The following is a 25,640-nucleotide window of genomic DNA, read 5'->3' on the forward strand; positions in this document are numbered from 1 at the left end:
AAGCTCTATAGCTTTTGCAACACTTACAAAATTCTAACACATCAGAAAAATTTATTTACTGAAGGAACCATCTACAGATAGCAATCAATTATTTAGGGCTAAAAGGCTAATAAGCTTTTCAGTCCGATGTAAACGTACTCCCTTAAATGAGTATCATCTAAACATAAAACTCCAATTCTTCCAATGACTGCTTTATATCTAAAAATATCACTGCTGAATGCTGCAATTAAATCTCTCAGCTGGAGACATCATTCTACATTATTTTCTTGAATGCATAAGATCCAGGCTCAACAGTGTTTTAATCAACTGCACTAAACTGCAAATGTGAGCTAATTAACTGGAAACCACTCAGATTTGATTGGTAGGGGTTTTTTGGTTTGCTTTTAAATCCAAGCATATCTTAATCTTGTCTGACCTCCATAGAAAAGAGTAATGAAAAAGGACAAGATATTCAGAGAGAAAAAAACCCAACCCTATAATTATAAAATATGCTTAGGTCCTGACAACATGTACTTACTCTCAGAATAGCATGTTTGCCCAGTAATTTCTTGTGGATTCTGACATAAGTACTTCTAGTCATAAAACTGCTCAAAGGTAAGAACCACCTGCAGTGTGCATTTTGGTCACACAGCCCTAACCATTTGAACAGTGCCTTACAGTTAGCTACTAATGAACTGGAGAAGCAGCTCCTTGCCCTCAATTTAGTTTGGTGAAGAAAACAATTCTGAGACTCCCAAAAAGCCTGGAAAGGTCTTTGCACATTATATGTGGCCTTATTTAAGTTGGGTGCATTCTCTGTCATTAGGGCGGGTTAGGAAAGACGCAAGCATCAGAAAGTAAGTTCCCTTCTTAGACCAGCAACATCTGCTAGGCCAAGTCTCCTTTTCTACCTCCTCTAAAATTCTTAACATTTAACAGATCTTGTAGGAAAGGATGATGAACAGAGCAAGTCACCTCATGACTAATCTTGTCACTAACTCTTTTTTTCTGTCTCCTATGAAAAGTATTCATAACAATATATAAGCTACTAAATTGAACATATGCCATATCTTTTTTTTACTCACCTACGCAGTTATCACAAAGGCTGCAATGTGAGGCACGAGGTGGGCGGAAAATCTTGCAAGTAAAACAATATTTTAGTTTCACTGTCTGTCCATTGATGATCACTTCTTTTGTTCTGGGAGGGGGGCGATATCCTCCTGAACTGGAGCCATTTGCTATATCTAAATATGAAAAGACAAGATACGAAATGTTGCACATGAGCTATGATGTATGCACAAAAGTGTCCTTGTCAGCAATCTATAGCAAATTTCAAACTTGTATTTACACATTTAAAACAAACCATTTTTCCCCTTCTAATTCTTGAGTGATAAATAGCAAAGAGGTATTTCGATGCAAATAGCATCGAAAGCTGATGACCTTGATCAGAAAATTCTTAAGAGTTTCATACCCCCTAATAGTTCTTAGATAACATAGTAAAGACATGTTATCTGGTGTAGGACAGCAAAACCTGGCAGTGGCCTTTAGAATCTTCCTCTTTTTTTTTTTTTGCAGAATTCCTGTAATAACAAAAAATCTCCCTACAAGTGCTGCAGAAATTCTACAACCTAATAGAGAATCTGCATATCTACTACAGCAACAGCAGCTCTGTCATCTGAGCCTGGTGAATACTGAGATCTCTTACATATTATGATACAACAGAGCACATTCACAAAAGTATTTTACAGCTTTTGCTGTTTAGAAGTTTGAACACCCAACTCCCAGTGTTACTTCTACACACCTTGACGTTTGTTTGTTGCACAAAACCGGTTTCCAACTACCTCATTTGATAAAAGTGGTAGAGTTTTGGGTTTTATTTCTAAGCTTCCTTTTGTTTTGCTTAGGCTAAATCATTAAAGCTTGATTTTGTCCAAGCTGAGCTTTAATCTCAAAGTTCAACATATAAAAGTGGTGCCCTTTTCTAGGTTTATCTGCTCTTGTGTAATCACAATTGAATCAAACCATGGAGATGAAAAAAACCCCTAAATTTATTACACTTGGACAACAGAACAGCTAAGATAATAAATAGCAAAGTAAAATATTTTCCAATATGTGAACAAAAATACTTTTCAAAGTCACAGTCAAGTCACTTGAACAACTGTGTCTTAAGTTGTCCTTCTTTCATGTGGGGCTTGTTACTAAAAGACCTATGACTTTTATTTGAGCTCAAATTGTTAGAAATACCACCCACAATTTCAATTTCTGCCAATTACACGGTCTACAAATTATGTATTTTCCAAAAGGCCAACAAGAAAGTCTCCCACCTAGCAAGGTACTCAAACTGGCAACAACACAGCTGTGCTAGCAAAGGTGCAATTATACAACACGCTGATACAGCAGCAAATACAACTTAAAGAGTTCTCATCTGCAACATGCTCACCCATAAATATGATCCATAAATATGCATCAATAAAAGTCTTTTTGGGACACCACTGTAAACTTCACCATTAAAACAGCCAGACTTCAGCAAATGCTAATGGTGAAGCTGATGAAATGAAGGGAGCAATAGCTGAGATGGATGGGATCTGGGTATAAAGCCCCTAAACATCCATTATGAAAATGAAGTGGTGAATACTGAAGAAATAAGAGCTTAGAAACAGCCTTCTACACCCAGAAGAGGTATAGACATTCACGTGTGTTGGATACAAACCAACTCCTTCAATGGGCTTGTGATGCTTGGACAGGTCCTACAATCTGCACATGGAAGCAGGGATTATTGTGTGGTTATTGTGCGATTCCCATAACTTAGCAGTTATGCTGATTTTGACCTCAAGGCCAACACTACTTGACCAAGATTTTTGATTAAGGGATGCTACCCTTAAATTCAGTTTATTTCAGGGTATAAGCTGAAAAGATGTTCTTTGGAAGGCCCAGCACAACTGTGCTTACAGCATCTAAAGCTTTAGAGAGACATGGATATTACCTAAATCCAGAAGACAGGGAAGAATTTCTTACAATTCACATTATATTAAAACAGCTTCCGGTGACATTATAACCAATTGGCTTGTAATAGTCATGATCCTGCTAGAAATCTTTGCGCTTTACAAAACATGACATTACACCCTTTTCTGATCATATTTTGGTCAAGATAAGACTTAAACTGTGAACATAAATATAGGTCATCAGCCTTACTTAATTTTTTTTAATTGAATAAACCATTTAACACATGCTGGCATGGCATATTCATTAATAAACCAATTTCATTTGGTACTCAAATTTAGGTGCATAATTATAAAAAATACTACTAAAGCTTGAATTTCATCTAAGTGTAGCTTTGTATGCTAGAAATTCTGATGCATTGAATTTCCTAACGTAACAATAATATTTCAGATTTTTTTCTTTCACAAAATCTTATTATTCCTGAGTATGTACGTAATCATTGAAAGAATATCACTTAAACCAGTCAAGGGCAATTGTTTAGAGGAAAAATTCTCTTTTTCCTAAAGAAACATTTATTTTATAAAAGGCACATTGACTAAACCCAGTATTTCTCCCCCCCTTCAAGAAGTCATAAAATGCACCACAATTATTTCAAATGGGCTCTGACAGAATCTCAAAGAAAAATTCTGTCTTCTCTGGTGGAGAAGTGAGACTACTGTCCAGCCCATTTTATTTACAACACCAGTCTTCTAAGAGGATTTCCTCCCAAACATTTGCAGGGAAGTTCACAGAGACAGAAAATCCTAGCCCTCTGAGGCGAATTAATCTTAAAATCCAAGGGTGAAAGCTGATGCAAATGAAATCAATGTAAACATTCTTGCTGACTTTCCAAGGACTGAGAATTTTTCTCAAAATCCTAAATTGCATAATCAAACCTGAGTGTTCCAGTCTTTCTGTTTACTAACATCTTTTTCCTGGAAACAAGTTGCGAAGCAAGGTCAAATGTGCTTGGATTTAATAAGATTTATCTAACCTAAATGTGCTAAGCATGTTTTGGTCTCACTGTGAATTTTCAGACTGTAACTTGCCTTCACTTCAACTGCCCATACTTGGGGTACTAACACAGTTAATATATCTTTAATATATGAGGTCTCTTTAAGGAACAGAAAGATTAACCTTTAGGGAAACACTTTCCCCAAATACACTGTTTGACCACTACTACATTTTACTCATCCAATCTGTCGCTGATGTAGTAATGCAAGTTCTTTCATGAAAAGGTTAAAATTTACCCACTAATGGGATAGCCATCCATCCCCTGTTCTGACATATTTTGTAACTTCTGCAGCAGGATTAACTGTTCATGCACTAGATGGGGCTCCAGCATTTTTATTACCATAATTACATATGATATCCATATGTATGTCACCCATACATGCAATCCATGCCCTTGCAGGACCAAGAGACCTGAACTGCTCCAAGAAAAATATTTCAAGTATTTAATGGAGATACAGCACAACCTCGCAACCTTCTAACGGGACAACAAACTCCATTTAGATTTCTCAATTCATTATGCTACAAACAAATAAGCGGTGCTGATGAAAGACAGAAGCTGCAAGTTTGTATCACTAGGATTCCCCTTCTCAGTCAAGAGTTGGATTTTTTGGTCAATGTTCCTAAGAACCTGAGACAAACAGCCTCTAGAACGCAACCCTACATTGCTTCTATACAAGCTTCATAACCATAACATGCAATGTTTGTTGACAACTTGGCAAGAACACAATTTCAATCATCAAAAAATATTATTTGAGAAGTCAGTAAGCTGAAACAATTCTAATGTTTCCTGAGGACTAAATGAAAAAAGTAATGAAAAGAATCTTTATGTATAACCCATAACATCTGAAAAACAACAGAAAAAATCCCAACCAAAACAAAACAAAGCCTGTCAACAATGGATACCTTTAAGAAATGTCTTCCTCTGTATTTAACCACTTAAATTTAAGGTACCTGTTTAACAACAGTGCGCTACAATACGAAAGAGCAATTTATTTCTTGGAGGGAAGAGAACTTTAATAAAATGCTCTTGTTTCCAGACAGTAATCTCAGGGACAAACAATACTGGGAACCTGGTTTAGACTGAAACCAGCAGCTGCTAACCGCGTTCTTCACATCGTTCTTCATCTGATAGCCATCAAAAGGTATTGACCACATATTGCTCTGGATTTTAAGGACTTGCTGCTTTAGACTTGTCTGAAATAATGTATTATTTTCTTAAAAGTAGAGTTGCATGATGTTATTGAAGATGCCTAAAACTTCATGTGAAACTTATGCTCATTCCCAGAAAAAAAAAGTAATCTTTAGTGATTTGCTGAGGGAAAGAAGCATAGACAGCAAGCGCTTTCTAAGACTTACCTGACACACAAAGTAATTTCACTACATTTATTTTAAGAATGTTGTTTAAAGAGTGTAGTATCAGTTACAGCTATAAGCATAGGAAACTGGTGTCCCACCTTTGTAAAGAAAGTTAAACGTGATCATCACAAATGGTATGTATTTGTTCAGGCCATTGCCAGTTCTCTGAAATTCCTGTGCTGTGGCATGGATTTAATTTTATCAAATCGTGCATTTCAAAACGAATGACAGGCAAGGAACTGTGAAGGAGTCTCAAATGTGGTCTTGAGCATCAGCGTAAATTAGACAGCCAAGACATAAACGATATGCAGAGATGGTGTCCTGGTGTAAACTCATACACTGAGTACAGGGCTTGGAAAACACAAAAGCAAGTAAGCAAGCAGGAGGTGTCCTGTGGACTGGCCTGAGCTAGTTGTACAGATTAAATGAGAAAGATACATATAACTTAAGACAGTTACCCTGAAAAATCCAAAACATTTTAAGGCTGGAAGGATAAATTACCAGGACCATCTTTTCACTTATCCACATCATCAATCTGATGCAAACAAGACTGATATAGCGGAAGAACTGTTAAATTTGTACACATCAACTAAAAAATGTTTTCCCACCTACAAAACACATTCTCCTGGATTGGGTTATCCTTCTAAGCCTTCATATTCAGAACTTTCTAATTTTTCCACTAGAAGTGACTTAACACCGACCTAGCTACAAGAGACACATACCATAAATGCAAAGAGGCTACAAAATAAGCCTGCTCTTAGTATTTGTGTTTCCACAGGAAAAAAAGCCCCTCGCAAGATAATATTTTGTGTGACTGCAGAAGCCATGCTTATATGCACCATGACAATAATGCAATTACAGCTAGAGTACCCCTGGAAATAATTACTTTTCAATGTTAATGGAAGTTATAATTGAAGTACAAATACAACATCAGTAAGTTTAATGCTGCATTTAAAGAAAGAAAATATCCTGCTGCATTTCAGTGAAATTATAGCACTTTAATAGCAGATGAAGTTACCCTCAGTGATTTTACATTTTATAAGCTTCATACACCGAGCTGCTTTTGCTCTATTACATTGTATGAAAACCCCAGCAAACTAGAGTATTTTAAGACTTTTACTTCTCCTTTCTCTTAGGCCAAATGCATGTATGTATTAAACATCCTAACAGATTCTGTTTTCTAGACTTCTCAGTTTAGCTGCCTTCCTCTTGAGTTTCTACGTATGTTGTAGAAAACCAGATGGTGAACTGAGCCCTCATCACCACCGGGTATCCCAGAACGTCACTCCTTCTTAGTTCATGTCACCACTCTTCCTCTAACATGTCCCAAAAAGGATTTCCCCTTTTTGTCATATGACAAACATATTGAGTGCTAACTCAATCTCTTTGGAAGTAATACTCAAGTCTCCTCTTCCTGCACCCTTTCCATTAGTATTTGATTTCCACTTGTATTCATGCATTTTGTGTTTTCCCTAATGGTGCTCAAACTACTTAAAACATATTAAAAAAAAAATCAAACCCAGTGATTGCAAATTTCTCCATCTCAGCACCAACTTCAGAGTTAAGTGTATTTTATCTTGAAATTCTTTGTTGCTTGTTTTGAGACTTAAATAGCCACAAGCCCCAATCCTTTGACAGTCCCAATTCTTTTAATTTAATCATATAAATGATTAAATGTCTTTCCAGAGAACAGTTTCTAGTGATAGAATTGACAGATTTCTATTAAAGCGGAACAGTACATAAACCAATAAAGATACGGTATAGTAGATTAACAGACTTTTAAACTACAACCTACTTTCTTTCTTCTGACCTACTCTTTCTATCAGCTATCAAGAAGCATACAAGTTATCTTCTGAGAACAAAGCAGTGTTGAATCCTTCAGATTGTCCTCTGCTATTTCTCATTTCCCAATTACACAGCGTGCCTTCAGCTTTTCTTTCTTCCTGTGACCTCTAACACAACCTGTCCTGTTGTCTTCTGCTGTTACTTGCTGATTGTAACTGCCTTTATTCTCCTTTTGCCTTTTCCAGTACGCTTGTGCCATCTTTTCATACTGACCAGTTCTGACACTAGTATCTTTTTGACTACCATCAAATACAGTCAGAATGGCCTCTTAATACAGTTCTCAATCTTCCCCTGTATGAGGATAACTTGATGATCTGCATTAAATATAATATCTTTGAATAACAGAAGCTCCTTTTGGTTTTCGGACAATTTCCGGGGTTTTTTTCAGTTCTTTTCACTTTTTGTTTTTCTATGAACACAGCAAAGTCTCAAGAAATAACTGCCTTCCATTCCTGCACACAAGGGGTAGAAATAGCAGCATCACAGCTCTGTTAGTCCCCCATCTTCACCTGAAGAAGGCTGATAGCCTAGGTGGAAACATTTTTCTCTTTCAATATGACCACCCTATTTCCAGAAAGTCACCTGAAAGGACAGGAGTACTGACAGCTTCTTCAGAAGGTCTTATTTTGAGAACCATTCTTCCTAATCAGCTCATCCTATTCTATGCTTTCTAATGTTAAAAAAAAAAAAAAGTTTGATACATTTCAAGAGAACTTCAAAATAGCATTCTTAAATCATAATTCCTTGTCTTGAGACCCAACTGTTTCTCAGTGCATCTGTAATAATTTCTGGTAGGCTGCTTCCCAAAGAGACCAGTAGGACAGGGTAAGACTCAAATACCTCAAAATGATTTGAATAAAGTAAAAGCCACAGATAGGACAGGTTACAAAAACACATTTTAGAAAAGAAACTATTTGGAAAAGATGTTATTTTTAGGTGAGTTATCTGAAGAACTTCCTTGTCTAAAATAAATTACTGTTAACCTTGCACCCCATCTTTAGAAGGCACCTCAAGCTGAAAAGTACAGCAAGTTACAAGGCAATCCAGCCTGAATGACCATTTTCAAAAATCTAGTCCTCTTTTCAACTGCAGGAGCCATTCAGCTTTTCCTGCTGCTCGGATACCACTCCACTAGGATACAGCTTTTATGGGCACATTAAAAAAATATATATATATTGTAAGAGTAGAAAAATGTTTCCATTTCCATTGTTGAATCCAGAATCACCATTATAGGGCAGAATAATGTCTTATAGCTACCTAGCTTGTTCCTCTATTAGACTTGCCATAAGCCCTCATGCTTGGGAACTCCACATTTGCTGGCACTGTAATTCCTCACTTCAATACTCCACTGACCCTGCTAGGAAGAGTACTGTCTTTGCCACTGCTGAAGAAAAGACAATGGCTTTAATCAGCTCAGCAGCCTCAACTTGTGAACAAGTGTTGGGTTTGGTCTCCTCACCCGAGCTTAAAGATGGTAAAAAGTCTTTTTTCCCCTCTGAAAGCCCCGAGCCAGGTCGCAAGAAAGAAGCAGAGTCCTCAAGGTCTTGTTCTCTTGATATTTCGTGTTGTTTATTGTTTCATATCTTAAAATGTTCTCCGTGCCCAGCCGAGATCTGAACAGCAGCTAGGACACGAGGCGACTCCCTCCACAGTGGGACGTCGCAGTCCCTTTATGCAGAAGGTTACGTATCACCTGTTTATACTTACATTCCAATACCTATCACCTATACTAAAATGGTCAACTTTACTCTAATCCAAACCCCTTAAACTACTTTGTGCCACCGTCACCAAAAGATGGAGGCCAGGGGAGAAGAAGGAAGAACTAAGGGCAACACCCTAAACCCTCCATCTTGTCCCCCATGTACCTATATTCTAAAAACTCAAAACTACATCATTTCACATCCTATACCAAACTAAACTACCTTTTCCAAATCTCTGTGGTTTGTAATTCTTCCCTCAATGTTGGAAGCCGTTCCCATGGACAGAAGTCAAAGGCAGTGTCCTCCTGAGCTCCGTGCCAAGGTCTCCAAGCCCCCTGTACGGGTCCAAAACCCCCCTGTACAGATCTCAAACCCTCTTGCTCAGCTCTGTGGCCTCCCAGGGCATCCAGAGGAATGCCCTGGACTCCGACAAACAAGTATGTAATACCATTTCAAAAGAATCATTATTTGTAAAGACAAGTTCTGAAATTGTTGTACACGGGAACATTTTGACTGTCCTCTCTAGAATTCAGTTTGCATTTTTAGTTTTGTATTTTGCCAAAACTCTGACAGATGACAACATAACATTATTGATGTGAGCTGCTTATTTGAAATAATTTATTTCCTGACATAGATCAATGTTTCTGTGAACACAAGGCAAATAAGCAATTCTTTGAACAGGAACCTGTGCCTGTATTTTGGACTAAAGGTGGTACCTTATTCTAGGTAAAGAATTCCTTGAAGGAGATCAATAAAAGTAAACTATAACACTAGTTAGGAAAAGGTGCTAAATGAATGCTTCATTATATTTTTCCATGCTTTTATGCACCTCTGAAATTCAGATGAATAGCGAACGTTTTAATACTTGTACCATAGAAAGCTGAAGACTGCACTATAGTATAAAACATTAAGGATGCTGCAAGTATTTCTCTTGTGCTTGCACAGATCTGTTACCTGTCTGTTCAATTACATGAGCAAGAATTTCTCTGAAACTGCTTCAGAAAAATGGGATTTCCACTGACTTTCATATCAAAGCAGATATAGTAGCGTTTAGTCAGGTTGAGCAGTTTATTAAGCACACATACCCACTATTTATGAAGCAGCTCTGCAAACTCATCCTGTGTTTTCTTATCCAGGTGGCACATTTTAGCTATTCAGCATATTTGTACCTGTAGAAGTCCCACTTACAGAATTTAGTTAAGTGTCCTTGCAAAGTGAGGATGGTTAAAACCTAGCTCTCTAATTTTGCCGGCTTTACTCAAAAAAACCGAACATTTTTACTGTATAGTAACACAGAGACTTATCTGACTCTTTTGCAATATAAATAACATAATTAAATTCAGTTAAACTCTGAGGATACACTGTTTTAAAAATGCACAGTTGTAGATCTTTTGCAATGTCAGCTTCCTTGCCAGAAACACTTCAAAAAGTATTCTCTTATGTACCACGGAGAGATTTTTACCAGACTTGCTGAGAAGTATTTACAGTAATAACTATCACTCTAAAAGGCCAGGATTTTGTTTACTTTCCTGGTGAAGAACTGACCAATCATCTTTCCACAGGAATCCCCGCAACGCCATCAGACATTACAGTTGCAGAACAATCACTGAGGCAAGGTAGGAGTAACTCCTCCCACGAGCAGAGCAGCACACTGCCTTCACACAGCACATGCACCCTCGGGAGGAAAGCGAAGAGACAACAGACCTTCAGTGTTACCTATTTGTCTCTCTAGATCTGCTGCCTCATCTGGTGTTGCGCGGGGGAGGACACCAGGGTCACTGAAACTAGTACGCAGCAGGGTCCCCATCACGAAAAAGAAAAGAATCCCACCAATTGCAGGTATAGCAGGCGTAATCTTCTCTGACAAATATGGGCAACTGGAAAAAGAGAAAGAGTCAACAATCAACAACATGTAATGCAACTTCCTCTCAAAAACTGTTTCTCTCTATAAATGCACATGAAGAATTCAATTTCTCTTGATATCGTTACTTGCCTTTTATGGATATTTTATGAATATTTAAGGAAGCTGAAATTTCTGTATATGCATTCATCACACCTCTGGAATTTTTCACAGTATGCTCAATATGATAAAGTAGCATAACAATGACCTCACTAATATGCAACACTCGTTTACATAAGGAGATAAAATATTTTTATCACCAGATAATAAGCTTATATATTTCTTCACCTGCTGCCCAATTACATTAAAGTAAATTGGGCAGAGAGAGGAAAAGGGAAATAATCTGAAGAAGCCCGTAACATGAAGAAATAAGCCACACTGAAATTCATAATTAAGTCTATAAAACAGATGTATCATCCACCAGAAAGGTGGTGCTCAAGAACACGCAACACATTCCTTTAACAGTCTCAGTGTATATCAATATTGTAACACCTCTACTGATTCCTTTTCTTAACCCATTTCTTGTAACTTAGTAAACTTGTTTACTCATTTACAAGGTAGGAAGAATGCAAATGACAGTTCAACACACCAGGGAGCAAACAATCCAGGGACATGTCTATGGCAATATCAACAGCCCTTTGGCAGGGCAAAAATGGCTCTGTGTTTACCAGATTTACAATATATATGCATGGTTTAAGTCTGGATGGATTACAGATTTACCAAATTCTCCTCCTGCTTCACGCATGATTAAATCAAAATGGACAGAAACACTGGAATCCAACTAATACACAAATATAAGTATCTCTTTACAGCTCTGCAAAAGGAAGGGATATGAACTTAGACATTACAGAAGCACTGCAGCACCATCTTAGAAAACACACAGGCTGAAAACTCTCTCCCATAGCTCTTATATTAAGTAGGTGGGGGTAGAATACCAAGATGGCCTCATTTGCTTCTGACGTCTGTGTAAGAACTTATAAAATAAGCCTAAAAACAGAAGTCAAAAATCAACAAGTTCTAGGCCTTAGGGCTTCATCTAAAGTTTCTAGGTATCAATCAAGTTTAATTAACATTGTCTTCCCTATTTCTGCTGACTGCTTTAAATGATGATTCAGATGTGCAAGGTTTTGCACTGCAAGTCAGTTAACCTCAGTGGAATGTTAACTCTGAGCAAGCGATGACAATGTCAACTCCACTGTCCATCACTTCTGCCGACAGGATGGGGAGAGAATGAAAACACTTTTCATACCAGCTGCCATGTACAAAGCATTTATCTCCCTGCATAATCCTGTTAAAAATACTTGGCTGTTTCACCAAACCAAGAGGGTTTCATGGATGCAGTGAGTCCATGTGTATTACACGGTGCATAGCATAACAAGTGGAAATCATCTCTCCCTACACGAATGCAATAGTACAGGTACAACAAGTTACAAAAGATTAAAAAGACAACTGGATATTAAAAAACCACAAGGACCAAGAGATACTGTGGTTACACATAACAAATAGACTGTTGAAATACTAGAAAACATCCTTCAAATGCATGCTTTTAGGAAAATGTTCAGAGACCCACATTTACGAAAGCAGTACTAGCTAAAGGAAGCAGCAGCAAGATGTATGCCTTGGTAGCTAAAAGCCTTGCTCCCCTCATGTCAGGAGAAGCCAGTCAGAATGAACAGCCAAAGAGAAGCTTTCATACTGCATGTATGTCCTACTGCTCAATTTATTTCTTGCCACAAAGGACTACTGAAATCAAAACTACTGTAATTGGCTCAGACAAGATTACAAATAGGCCGCAAGAACATATATTTAAAAGGATTAGAAGGAACAGGTGCATTAATGAACACTAAATATAACACAGTCCTCTCACTCTTCTAGTGCATTATTCATTACACATACCCAAGAAATTGCAACTGTGCTGAAGTCTGTTGACCGAACAAGAGCTGTATGTGTGTGAAAGGTAACATGAGATAATCTCAGCGTAGCACAGTAGGCACAGTACAATTTCCATACTTGCCAACACAAAGCAGCAATGGCATTACATACACAAATTCTCATTGATACTCACAGGATGGAAACAAAGGGCCATCATGACTCTAACATGTTTCCTTTTAACAGTAGTTTCATATGAAATTGGTAGAAAGAACAAACTGATAGGCTGAAATACTAAGAAAGCCCAACACTGCTTAAAAGTGATGTTTTCAGTACAGTAAAAAAGCATGAAAAAAAATCTGTCTCTGCCCGGCTGAACCAAATCTACCTGCAGTGAAAAAATCCCCACTCTCAAAGCCCCGTACAATCTTCACAACAAGCAAGGTAATCTGCTTCACCTAAAGTTGTTTTCAAAGTTTAACAGAATGTATTTTACCAACACTGGAACCTGGAATTTGAAATTCAGAAAAGACTGAGGATGGCATCTTTGGGAATAATAACCAAGTAATATTCCATCAATTAAAAAATTATTTCAAGCTGAGAAACCAGTCCATGCATCTCCTTACAGAGATTCAGAGCAGGACCATTTAACAAAGTCCAATTTATGTACAGACTATGTAATATTACATGGGCTTGCAGAGAGGTCAATGACATCTCTCCATTAAAAACATCCAATTAATTTTTGAAATACTTGTGAGCTAAATTTAAGAAAAAACAAACCAAAAAAACCCCAAGCAGATACTGTTAGACCTTTTTTCTTCACATTTGTTTTTAAAAAAAAAAGGGGGGGGGGGGAAATCTTACTTCTCCTGACTTATTAAAAAATTCATTAAATGTGACTTTAAATTAAAAACATGGATCTTAGCTCAAGATGGTGAATAAATCTTTAGAAATACACTTGCATATTTATATATTTTATGTTTGCATTCTTATATAACAAATGCATTTGTACTGCTACATTAAGTCAATATTATTTTAAATACTTTTAGTGTTACTACTTTTAGGATTTTCAAATACTGAACACAGAAAAAAAATATCCTTCATGTTTGCTCAGACTCCCTAATTAATTTAATTGAGGATGTATCCCTTCAGGCAGCAGCTCAGATACTACAAGAAGTATCTTTTTTGGAGGGTATTTTCAGTGAGTTTTTAAAGCTAACATTAGTGGGTATTTCCTGACAGCAAATTTCAGAATTTTCCCTGCAGAGGGACTCCCTGTGCAGAGAGACCTGCCCACGGCCAGTAACACTTTGATAAACAGCAGAGAGCTCCAGGACAAAATCTCTGTCCTACTGAAGAGCAAGCAGTGACAAACCTTTTCCAATTGGCACTTGGTAACTACTAGATGTGAACTGACGTCCTCAGTTTACATCTTAGACAGGGTAAAACAGTTGGTTTTAATCTGTAAGGACAGCAAGTACTAACTAGGTCTATCCCAGAAAGCACATTTTTAGAAAATATTACTAGACCACAGACCCCGTTAGTAACTATTACTGTGAAAATAGCTTTTTCAGACAAAAATGTTTGGATCCGCATACTGCAAACTGTAACGTAACTTGAAGTTTTGAATTAATTGAGAACTTTGATACTTTTAGCCCTTCTTTTTGTTTGGCTTCTCAGCTGCTTTTTTTGAAGCATCATGTGAAAGTCTGCATGAGTGTAGGAGGGAAATAAAATCTGGTGGAAGACTAGTCTGTCACAGTTGGATAAAAATAAAAACACCCTGGCACAGAAGAGGTAATTATCAAGCATCACCCCTGCGAACAAAGGATGCAGAAGTACAAAAGCAACTCTTACACCCAGTAGCCCTTGTAACTGTGTAACCATGCTCCCTGTGGCTACCAAGATCAGCAGAAAAATACATATAGAAACTGCTGAGGAGCACGCAGTCAGTCTTACAACTTTCAAGCATTGTCATTAGAAAAGGGGAGGAAAGAAAAGAAGTCTCCTGAAGGCCTTTCCTGGAAAGATGAAGGCTTTCCTGAAAGGTTCATTGACAGTTATTCACTGACAGGGAGACTCAGTAAATGACAAATCTATCCAGTACGGGTATCTGAAGAGAGGCTGAGACTGTATTAAAAAAGAAGTGGTTTTATACATTGAAAATTTAAATTAATATTTCCTCATCTGGCAGGCAGAAAACAACAGAAGTCCAAATTTGATGCAAAGATGAAATAGCCATCTCACTTAATTACACTAATTAAAAACCAACCCTACAAGCTTGGCTCACAAGACTGTTAAGAGGATACTCTATGTCAAGCTGTTCATCAATATAAAACTCTGTCACACATATAAAATATATGTACTCTAGGAAAAATAGCAATAAAGTTGAGCAAAGTGACATAAGGAAATAAAATTATTGTTCCTTTTCCTACATCATCAACTTCATTTCTGTTTCTGCACGTACTGCCTGTTTATTATAGCAGTGGCTATTGGCATGCAGGTGATGTCCAACAGAAGAGAGAAGGCTGGCACTGTGCACCCTGGGTTCAGTTCCACGTGTTATAAGTTAACATTTGAATGAGACTGGGCTACTTTTTTTAAACTAGCCCAAGGGGTTTGTTGTTTCTCCTTCTACTCCAATTTATGGCTCCTCTCAGCTTACCCTTCCTTTCAACTCCAGTGCATCATTGCTCCAAGCCACTGTCCCAAACTTCTGCCCTTATGCCAACACAAATCTTCATCAGGTTCTTTTGTGATCACAGTTACTTCACTAAAATGTATGAAAATGACACCATTTTGTTGACTTCTCTTTCTGTCTCTCTAACAAACCAAAAATGCACTTGAAAAGGATATTGGCACAAAGCAAAGGAGACAGAAGCACACACAAAACTACAGGGAGAGGGGAAACTTGGACAGTGGGAGGAGACCTCAGTGTTAGCAGCTGTCAGTAAGGTTTTCATTCAGACCACAGCCTCTTGTGAAACCATGTTCTAACCTTGACCTCTTCCAATTTAGAGATGGCAACAGAATACCCATACATAGGCAGATTAAAGGCAAAGCAAGACTCTGGGCTAGAAGAACAAAAATAGCTTGTAACTTATTTTTCTAATGATAAGTTGCCAGTGCAAAGAAAGCAGCCAAGGACATGCATGAAGAGCAACACAGGCAGAGGAAGACATAAGGATGGGCAAAATGTGAGGGCACAGCAAAAACCTGGGAGGCTGCTGCCTGATAAAGAATTTATAAACAGGACAAAGACAATGATCAGAGTGAAATAATTTCGCTGTGGAGTTTCGCAATAATTCTGTTGTGGACTTTGGAGGGTTCCTTCTTTTACTTGGTTTTTTTCAGAGGCATGCTGCTGACACACAAAAAATGTGATATAATTTGAATATAGATTAGTCCAAGTAATGTTTACATGAAATTCCTAACAAGATTAGCTATGGAAGTTTTGCATTAGTTTCCTACATCTGTCTTATTCTTTTGCACAGCTTTTAAAATCCCTATTGGATTGTTTTAAGGGATATTAAGGAACACACAAATGAATTTCAATAGGATTCGAAATTTACTTTAAAAATTAATTTATTTCATTATCATTTTTTGTTTTGAACATTCTTTCTAAATCATACACTCTCTGATTTCACAATGGTAAAGCAGTTTCAAAAATTAACTTGATAAAATATAAGACAAAAATCACCCTTCTAAAAATCTGCTTCATTTCAAATTCAGGAAATCCGGAATGCTTGCAAGCATGTGAAGACTATGGAAATCAGAACAGTTGTCAGACAAAAGGCAGAATGACAACAGGAACAGAAGCAAAGCCAGAATACTACTTCCTCATCATCTTAATAATCTAAAATATTATGACCTAATTAGAAAGGCATCTTTATTGAATGGATTCAGATGAGAGGCATTTAAATATACAATCTAACCTTGCTTAAACCCTTTACCAGTTTATTCTCTACTTTACAGTATTAGATATATCTTATTTTTTCTATACTTGCTATATTTCTTGGGGCTACTCCATTTAAAATTAATTCTAATTGAAAATAATTTTTAAGTGGAAACACATATAAACTAATACTAATTCTAGTGTGTAGCTAAGTCTCCTAGCCTCTACCAGCACATAGAAATGATTACTTAAAACAAAGAAGATTAATATGATGAAATCACATAGATTACTGAACCAGCACGATCCTTAGACCTAATAAGGTAAGTGCTTTATAGGTAATCTCCAACCTATTACTAAATAAAATTAGCCTAACATTACCCTAAACGGCAAAAGCTCAACAAATGGTCTTCAAAGTTTCATGTAAAAACTGGATGCCGTTTGGTCTTTAAAGCCGTACAAACCCATGAGCAATTACTAAGAATGAGAGACTGCGGGGACCTCTCTCCTCTGGCTCAAACCTGCAAGCATTCAGTGGAACTCCTTGCAGCACTGACTCCATTAAATTGTAATGCATTACCATCGAAATAAGATTTACACCGGTTGGATTTGGATGCAAAAGTTTAGATGAAGCAAAGCAAGCACTGTTGATTATGACATTGTAGAGATAACCACAAACTCCTACAAGTGAAGATCTTAAGGGTTTAACACAGCAGATATACAACAATCAAAGTAATGGCTCTGCATGACCTCCCAATTTTTATTGCTACATGAATTAACTCTAATGATCTGCTGTCAAACTTCAAAGCTGGAATAAATAAAATGCCTAATTCAAAATTAACCTGTCTGTGAAACAGACGTGGTTACTGAAGCTCCTGCAAGGGCAATTATATTTTACTTTGTTCTAGAGATAAGGAACATCTTTGTTTTACAGAACACTATTTTAAAAATTTTGATTCCATCAACTGTTGGCCAGAAATTTCCAAGCAAGGTAGTAAGAAAATGGGGACTATCTACCAAACTGGTAGATACATCGAGTGCCTGACTCTTAGGACAAGTCAATGCAAGTATAACAGATCCTCAAAAGACAAACTAAGGAATGGCATAGCTTCCAAACATGCAGCAAATAGAAGTGTTACTTTATTGCTATTTCCATTCCCTGACTAATTACTTACTTGAAAAACTAAGAAATATATTTGTATTTAAAATTTCCAGTTTTGCATACAGCGCAAGATTTGGTTTTCATAGTGTAAGATTACCAATTAATGAATTCCACTAAATACATAAACCTGTAATTTCTTTTAAACAGCCCATATGGAACACTTTCTTTCCTGTTGTGCTTCATACTGCTTCCTTATTATTTCTTATTATTTCCTGTTATGTGATTTTATAACTAAACCATCAGGTTAATCCTGAGTACTAACGAACTGAAATGAAAACTGGGACAAAACAAGCGGAAACGCATTACGCCACAACTAAGTCCCTAAAGGAGCGTGAGCTTTGAGGCGATTTTTCACAGATCTGGAAAATGAAGCACACACAAATAAGCTGCTGCTAGTTACTGGACTCTGAGCTTTCAATGAGACATTGTTTGTTTTCACCCTCCCCAATCTGTAAGGTCTAAAGGCTAGATGTAAAGCCTAGCTCTTGCTAAAGGGTAAAGGCTTGTCAATGCAATCCCTACCTCTGGCCACATTCCACTGTCACTCTGTATAGCACAAATGAGCTGGCTAACACTGAGTTAAAACAGAAGAACTGCTCTTCATCTGTTTCTTTTTCCAAAAACACAAGAACAAAACAAAACACCAAACCAAAACCACCAAACCCAAAAAATGCCTCCAAACATTCATTTTCTGTTTGATCAGTTTCCTAAACAATTTAATTTACTGTGCAATTAATGAATGCCAGAGAACAGGTAGGAACACACAGAAGGCAGGATGAAGTTCAACTGTGATTTCTAGATCCACTCAGCTGCTATGCAGAACTCCCACCCATACTCAGTCTTAAAAATAGTGGATCCAGTATCTTATTGTCATGATTTAACCTGGCAGGTATCTAAACACCACACAGCTGCTCATTTATTTACTCTGGATTATTTTTTTACTCTTCTTTCGTCTGCAGTTCTCCACACCACAAGTCTTCTGTACAGAACACACAAATGAACTTTCATCTAAAATACAGGGAAAAATATTTACATCTTAACTTCTCAGTGAAAGCCACTATAATAAAAGCCTTTGAATATTCATGGAGAAGCAGATACAGCACTTCCTAGGGCTCCTTTACTTATAAAATTGGAGAACTGATAATCCTACCCACCCTACATAGCAAAAGTATGCATCACATTGTTATAAATAAATCAATTGGAAACATAAAGCAAGGAGGAGGATAAAACCAAGACAGTCTAATCTCCTCTTCCCCAAAAGAAGCAGAGCTGAGCAATTCAGCAACTTGATCATAAAAAGACTCGAGAAGCTTGTTTTTGTAGTAACTTCACAGCCACAGGTCTCCACAAGTGCTGGAGGAGTTTCACCTGAAATGGCATCCTTTGCTTTCTCCTGCTGCCTCCTCACAGTCTCATGTGAATTCTCATATCCCACACTAAGGGCTCACTGGAGAGGCAGACTGGCATACTGCAGGCTACTTCAGATTAAAAAACACCCCAACAACTAATTTGCACTCATGGTTCCAAAGCAGTGCCAGATCTCCATATCTAAAAATGGGTCAGTTTAAATATATCAACTTGCAAAGACCAGCTTGAGGCAAATAATTTATTTCATAGAAAAAATAAAGCACACAGTGCTTCATCTACACAGAGATTCATCACCGCTACAAATATTGGATCAGCAATATAATTGAAACAGCTAGGAATATAGCCTTTCACTGTTTTTCCTTGGAACTGAGATTTAGGTGCAAGTCACAGAAGTCCAGGCATGAAAAGTTTAAGAAATACCCTACAGCGAAAGATTGCTTCTGAATCACCAGAGTTTAGCAATGTCATAGCATTAAATTACCGTCAGGGATGCGTGCACAAAAGATTGCACTGTTTGAGCGACGCAACACACTTTTGTCTGAGCATTTCCTTTTTTTGGAAGACATTTAAATGCTCTTTATAGACTTCTATGTTAAATGCTTATCAAACCTAGATAAGCATGTTCAAATGAAAAATCAGTGACTTAATCCTATTATATTTTTCTCTGTACTTTCACAAACACATCACTGAGGGGCACTTTCCTCTTGGGAAAGGCCACTGACTGAAATTACTAGTTTTATATTCTCTTCCTGAATACTTCTATAATTCACCAAAATTTATTTCTACCATACATCACTCTATGATTTAAATCACCTGTTTAAATAAGAAAAAAACATATTCCAGCATATTTTCTCTTAAGCCAGCTACATCAAGAAATACATATCACAGAAAAATACAATGAAAGTTATCACAGAAATGTTACTTAAAAAATTAAAAACTAAGGATGAAAATCATCCCTGTTAATGGTTGAAAGTTGAGGGTATCACAGAAGATTCTGTAGCAAGCGCAACAACAAAACAATTTCCTCATTTAAAATAATTTTGTTCTTCACACAAATGTCAGTCACTTAAGAACTACAGTTACTTTATAGTTGTATGCTGTACAATAACCAAATATTTTGACTGCTAATGCATAAACTAGATCTGAATGTAAAATGAAGAAATGCCTAATTTTTACAGTTTCTTAAAAATATTTTATTCTATATTCCCACTCAGTTTTAATTTTTTGTCATATGCAAATTTCATTTTCTACTGTTTCATTGAGATTTTCAAGCCTCTTCCCAACTAATATACCATTTTGTCAAGTGATTATCACGACCCTTAATTTTAATGTAAACCAAAACAGGATTTCAGGTAGGTGAGATTTAATAAACACGGGGTGTTACTGCTATCCTTCTTTGAAAGTGTGATTTATTTCTTCAATTTAACGTTTGTCTATTTTTGTCAGACTGCCAAAACTGCTAAAAATTGTCACAAGAAGGCGAAGCAAAGAAAACATCTTTGTTATATCCACTGTGACTATAAATTTCAAATTCTTTTCTTCTTCTAACATTTCAATTATGCAACTTGTTAGCACCTGTACATGACATGATCCCCACTGAAAGAATACATTTTTTGCCAGTACTTACACAGACACCAGGAGACAGCTTTGCAAGTGGAATGATGTGAACTCTCTCCCTAAGGCAAACCAGCCATGAAAATCAGAGAAATGCTCAGTTACTTCACTGTTTCCAGAACATACTCTCTGGAATTGCAACATAAAATTTATTCTCTGTCTTTACACTGCCAAACATATTCTGCTGTCCACCTTCCAGTTTCAGATGCTGACATAAAAACAATTTCCACAGACACTCTCAACCATGCAAATACACACCAACTCTTGGTCTTCACTTTGCCACTTTTACATAAACAGGAAACCAGTGGGGCACAAAGCTAAATAGAAATGGAAATCTTCTGAATACCTAAAACAACTGCACAGAAGCTAAAATAAAACAAAGATTGCAATTGACTGCACAAAATGATATCACATTACAGCCTATTATCCCTGCAGTGCACCATCTCTAAATGTACATCAGCGATGTGCAACCTATTTCAGGGAGTCCTTCAAGCATTGATACCATGAGCTCCATCTTTAGCCCAGGTGCTTTCTGTCTTTAACCAATCCTTCAGACTGCTTTGGCCAATCCCTCAGACTGTCTCCTGAGAAGCTGCCTGGGCCCTTCTGCCAAATCTAAATGCAGCACCAGTGGGGAACTGCAGATTTTATAACACCAGACCATGGTCCCCATTTATCTGAGGATATTTGCGACTGAATTTAAAGAGAAGCTGCTCCCCTGGGTTAATCAGTGGCTTCATACACACCAACACAGACCACAGTCAGTAGGAAGATCCAGAGTTTGGTAACCTTCTACAGACTTCTTCGAACCTGTCTCTGATTGCATCTCTTCTCTGTGGCAAAGCATGCCTTTCAGGTTGGCAGAACATACTACAGCCAAGGAGATGAGCTGGCTACATGGAACTAAGAAGCATGCTGATCATGTCACTTCAAATAGCTACACTGCATAAAAGGATAAATGCCCAATGTGTTGCTCCTCCTTTCTGTGTCCCTTACATGACAACAAAGTTCAGGAGTTTTCAGGTTTGTGCCCAATTTCTGAATAGTTTTTCTATGAAAAGGTGCAACACAATGGGGATTTATAGCATTTTCTGTCTGCAAGTGTTCAGAAAGGAGCGACCTTGGTGCATCTTGCTCCTAGCTCTAAAAATTACACTAAAGCTCAAAGCGGATAAATGACAAAGCAAAGTGTACATTCAACATTGCAGCAGAGTAAGCAACTTCTATTTACAAGTAAAAGACAGACCAGGGGCACAAGCTTATGTTTCTTCACAGGTATACAAAACCCCTTTTTCCTAGACCACTTCCATTCTTTTTTCATATCGGACAGTTTGTCAGACACATATCTATTCTGTCCATGAAGTCAAAGCTTACAAGGATACAGAAGATTCTAATGAGATTTTGCTGAATGGATAAAAAAAGGACTGAAGATCTTATAAAAACCAGACATTATCCTAAACCACACTCTAACCTAGAGAGAAACTTTTATTTCAAATTTATGTTAATTAAAATGCTAAACATTACATTTTTGTCCTGAACTGCAATATAGCATTAATATCCTCTATGTCCCAAATACATACTAACAACCTTGCTTAAAACATGCAGAAAATACTAGGGCTGGAAGGAAATAAACATGCAAGAGCTACGAGTGCAATTACTCTATTCAGAAAAGCTACAAACCTTAAAATAGCACGCAACATGGCAAATACCAAGTTGCCAGTGCAGCTGTATTAATTCTCCCAGATTTTTAATGCAACTGCTCTTGAATTAAAATTCATAGCCACAAATGCAAATGAGCGCTATTATTGGTGTCTGAATCCTCACCAACACTGAGAAATATTAAGATAAGAGCTCTCTGCAAATTTTCAGTCTGTTAGAACAGTAGAGAGACATTAAAATGTAACAGTCCACATCTGCCAACCCAGAACAATTGCCAGGCTTGTATTTCAGGCTCATGTACTACGCAGAGTATGATCATCTCACTGTGAGCATCATCAGGACAGCACAAATCTCTCTCTTTGAACATGAACACATTCTGCTGCTTCTCAACAGCAGTGATAATTATTCATAGCATCTTCAGCTGTATTTTGTTCTGTAACCTTAAAAAAAAAAAGTAGACTAAAAGTCTTTGTTCTAAAAGTCTGTCCTACCCCAGGGTGAGGTCCAAGGGAAAAGACAGTATTTAGGAACATAATTAACACTGAGGGTAATAGAACCTAGTGCCAATATGAATCCAGTCTTTGAGAAAGTTTCATTAATTCTTAATTCATTTATTAACCCCTTCTCTGTTTATGGAAATATACATACAACTCATGAAAATAATTAAAACATCTGTAGGCACACCGCTCTTGACAGAAGCCTCTCAAGGTACTTCTCATATGGTACTGAAGAACTAAATTAAGTATTAAATCTCTATGCCAAGGAAATCAGCAAAATTAAGTAAAGGGCAAACAAAGGCCCTGGTAGCATTACTGGACAGCAGCAGTCTATTAGAGTCAAACTGGTATAAGGAAGTGTCTAGACGACTAAATAAGTACTGAAAATACTTTTGAAATATATGGTGTAAATCTCTCAGTTGTTAATATGCTACATTACAACTCTACAGTTCAATCATCTCTGATTTGTATATGATGTTATAATGTACATGCTAAAATTAGCTAGAACTATATATACACATTTCAAAACAACAAAGAAACATCCCTTATTTTTTTAATTACTCTGCAGTCAGATGCTTGTAGCTTAGCCAACCCTCTGCAGCTGCTTCGACACCATGCCAATGCCTTCACTTCCTCAGCCTTTCCATCCTTAGGAAACAATCTCCGGAGACCTAAAGAGTATTGCACAAACAATACTGTATCCTCCAACTGTTGCTAAATGCAAAATCCATCTTGGCTCCTTTTGTTTCTTTTGAAGGACACTGAACCTGTGCACTGGACTTCATTTTTGGTTGATGAAACAGTATTTATTTTCTTTCAAAAAGGGACAGATCAACCTAAGAGAGGCCGATTACAATAGAGGTCAGAAACAGGTCAGTGGATGGGGCAGGAGACCAGGAATCAGTAAAGCAGGCTTCCTGGATCAGCCAGCATTCTGTTGGGTGACCTTGTGCAAAGGTAATTCACCACACTATGATCCCTCTTCTTTTTTGGAGCATCCACCTATCCAGGACACATTCAAGACCAAATTACATGCCAAATCCTGTATGACTATAAAATTTCCCCATGTAATTTATTTTTATTGGGGGATTTTTTTTGCTGCCAGTGAACCCTGATGATGGTCTTGGGCACTACTGTTCAAAAAAACTGTTTTGCAAATCAGCTGGAATCTCTAGGTAATACTGAAATACAAATAATTACTAACAGGAAACACTGCTTGGCTTCACAATACAATAGGGGAAGAAAAAGGAGGAGGACTTAAAATAGTAACCTCAAATGTTACTAAGCTGATTATTAGTTGTCTCGTTAAAAAATACTATAGTTAGAAAAAAAAATAAAGAAAATTTATCAATCCAAAAGTGTTCCAGCTTCTCCTGAAGAGACAAGGTGTTTGTCCTTTATACATTTTTATATTGCCTTATAAAATTATACAATTCAGCTTCAAAGAAGAACTTTACTGGTTTTCAAATATACTTAATAGGAACCTGATGCTGACAGACACATTAGGGAGTTTCTTTACAAAGTATAGTCAGCACATCTTTGTCAATATTTTAGACAATAATTCTAAAGAAATTATTCCAAAGTTCTGGGGGGTAAAAAGTTTCTAGAGACACCTGAATTCTCCTTTTTTTCTGTGAAGTGAATGATATTGAGAAACAAGCATGTTCCAAGAAAGTAATTTCATTTAAAAAAAAGCCCAAGACTTTCTGAATTTCAGGATCTGAGCCTTGAAGCAATCAGATATTACCTATTTGCCACTGTCAGGAATAACAGTAGTCCATACAGACCTAATTAATCTCCTCCATCACTAACATGCTGAGAGTAACTTTTTGTTGAGAGTTCAAATGAAGCTACTCTTCCTCTCGGCCAGCTTTGTCATTTCCACTCCTGCCTTGTGCTGACACAAATGATCCAGGGGGTAAGTGCTAGAGTGAGAAGTGAGGTGGTTGTTTGTTTGTTTTTAAACTTACTTTCAAATGAAAATTGGTTTTCACTGTTAAGGTTTGTCTGTGACTTATTGTTGATTGTTAATAAATAGATGATCACCAATTTTCAAAGATCTGAAATAATATTCAGTCAAACTGTAAACACAACTACAAGAGAGAAACGCTTTGAAATATTTTTAGGGAAAAAGCAGATGTCTCCATTTAATTTGAGGCACAGCATAGGACTGACTCCAGTACAGTAAGTACTATGTAGTAACACTGAACTTTGAAGGAAAGCAAAAGACATTCACAGATAATATGAATAGGTGCTATTAAGCAATACTTGCAGCCCATTATAATTGAGATGACTGATTAAAGAAACAAGCCAAAGCACATAAAAACCCCTAGCCCTTCCACATTTTGCTCTTGAACTCCACAGAATTTTACTGGCAAAACATTTTTTGAAACGGAAATCCCAATTTCACTCAGCCTCTTCAAAATACTTGTCTAAGTTAAAATAGGTCATCATCTGCACACATATGAACTACATTTACAAAGCAAATTCTACCATTACCATCATAACAACAAGGGAAATTTGACTTTGCTCCTTTCTTTGGTTGTTGGTTTTGTTATATAGCAGTTCTCTGAATCCTACATAATGAAAAGAGTGTTGGTATTATATGAGAGTTACTGCTACTTGATATAAGATTTGTTTAATTTGTAACTTCCTCTTGTGTCAAGCAAAAATATTTGCTGTATGATTTTACTTAGTAGGAATCTTCTTTGGATAGAACAACAGCTAAATTGTTAGCGTTGATATATATTCTCCATACTACAACATATCATTAGTGATAATACTTCAATAATTTTATGATTTCTAG

At 37.0% G+C, this 25,640-nt stretch overlaps 1 protein-coding gene across 4 annotated transcripts in view; it reads right to left on the reverse strand.

Moving 5' to 3' along the window:
- The window catches only part of ZDHHC14 (zinc finger DHHC-type palmitoyltransferase 14), a 94,385-nt gene that overhangs the window by 30,933 nt on the left and 37,812 nt on the right, over positions 1–25,640 (reverse strand). For 2 of the 4 annotated variants that reach the window (XM_066179037.1, XM_066179035.1), the window contains exons 2-3: positions 10,578–10,750; positions 1,065–1,223 (exon numbers count right to left, since the gene is read on the reverse strand). In XM_066179037.1, coding sequence (XP_066035134.1) covers positions 1,065–1,223; positions 10,578–10,750 — 332 coding nt within the window. The remainder of the gene's footprint in view (positions 1–1,064; positions 1,224–10,577; positions 10,751–25,640) is intronic. The other 2 variants (XM_066179039.1, XM_066179036.1) reach the window with 1 other exon arrangement.

The sequence above is a fragment of the Chamaea fasciata genome, unplaced genomic scaffold, assembly GCF_029207755.1.
Source record: "Chamaea fasciata isolate MVZ Bird 193981 ecotype frontalis unplaced genomic scaffold, bChaFas1.0.hap1 SCAF_3, whole genome shotgun sequence".
Classification (NCBI taxonomy): Eukaryota; Metazoa; Chordata; class Aves; order Passeriformes; family Sylviidae; genus Chamaea; species Chamaea fasciata.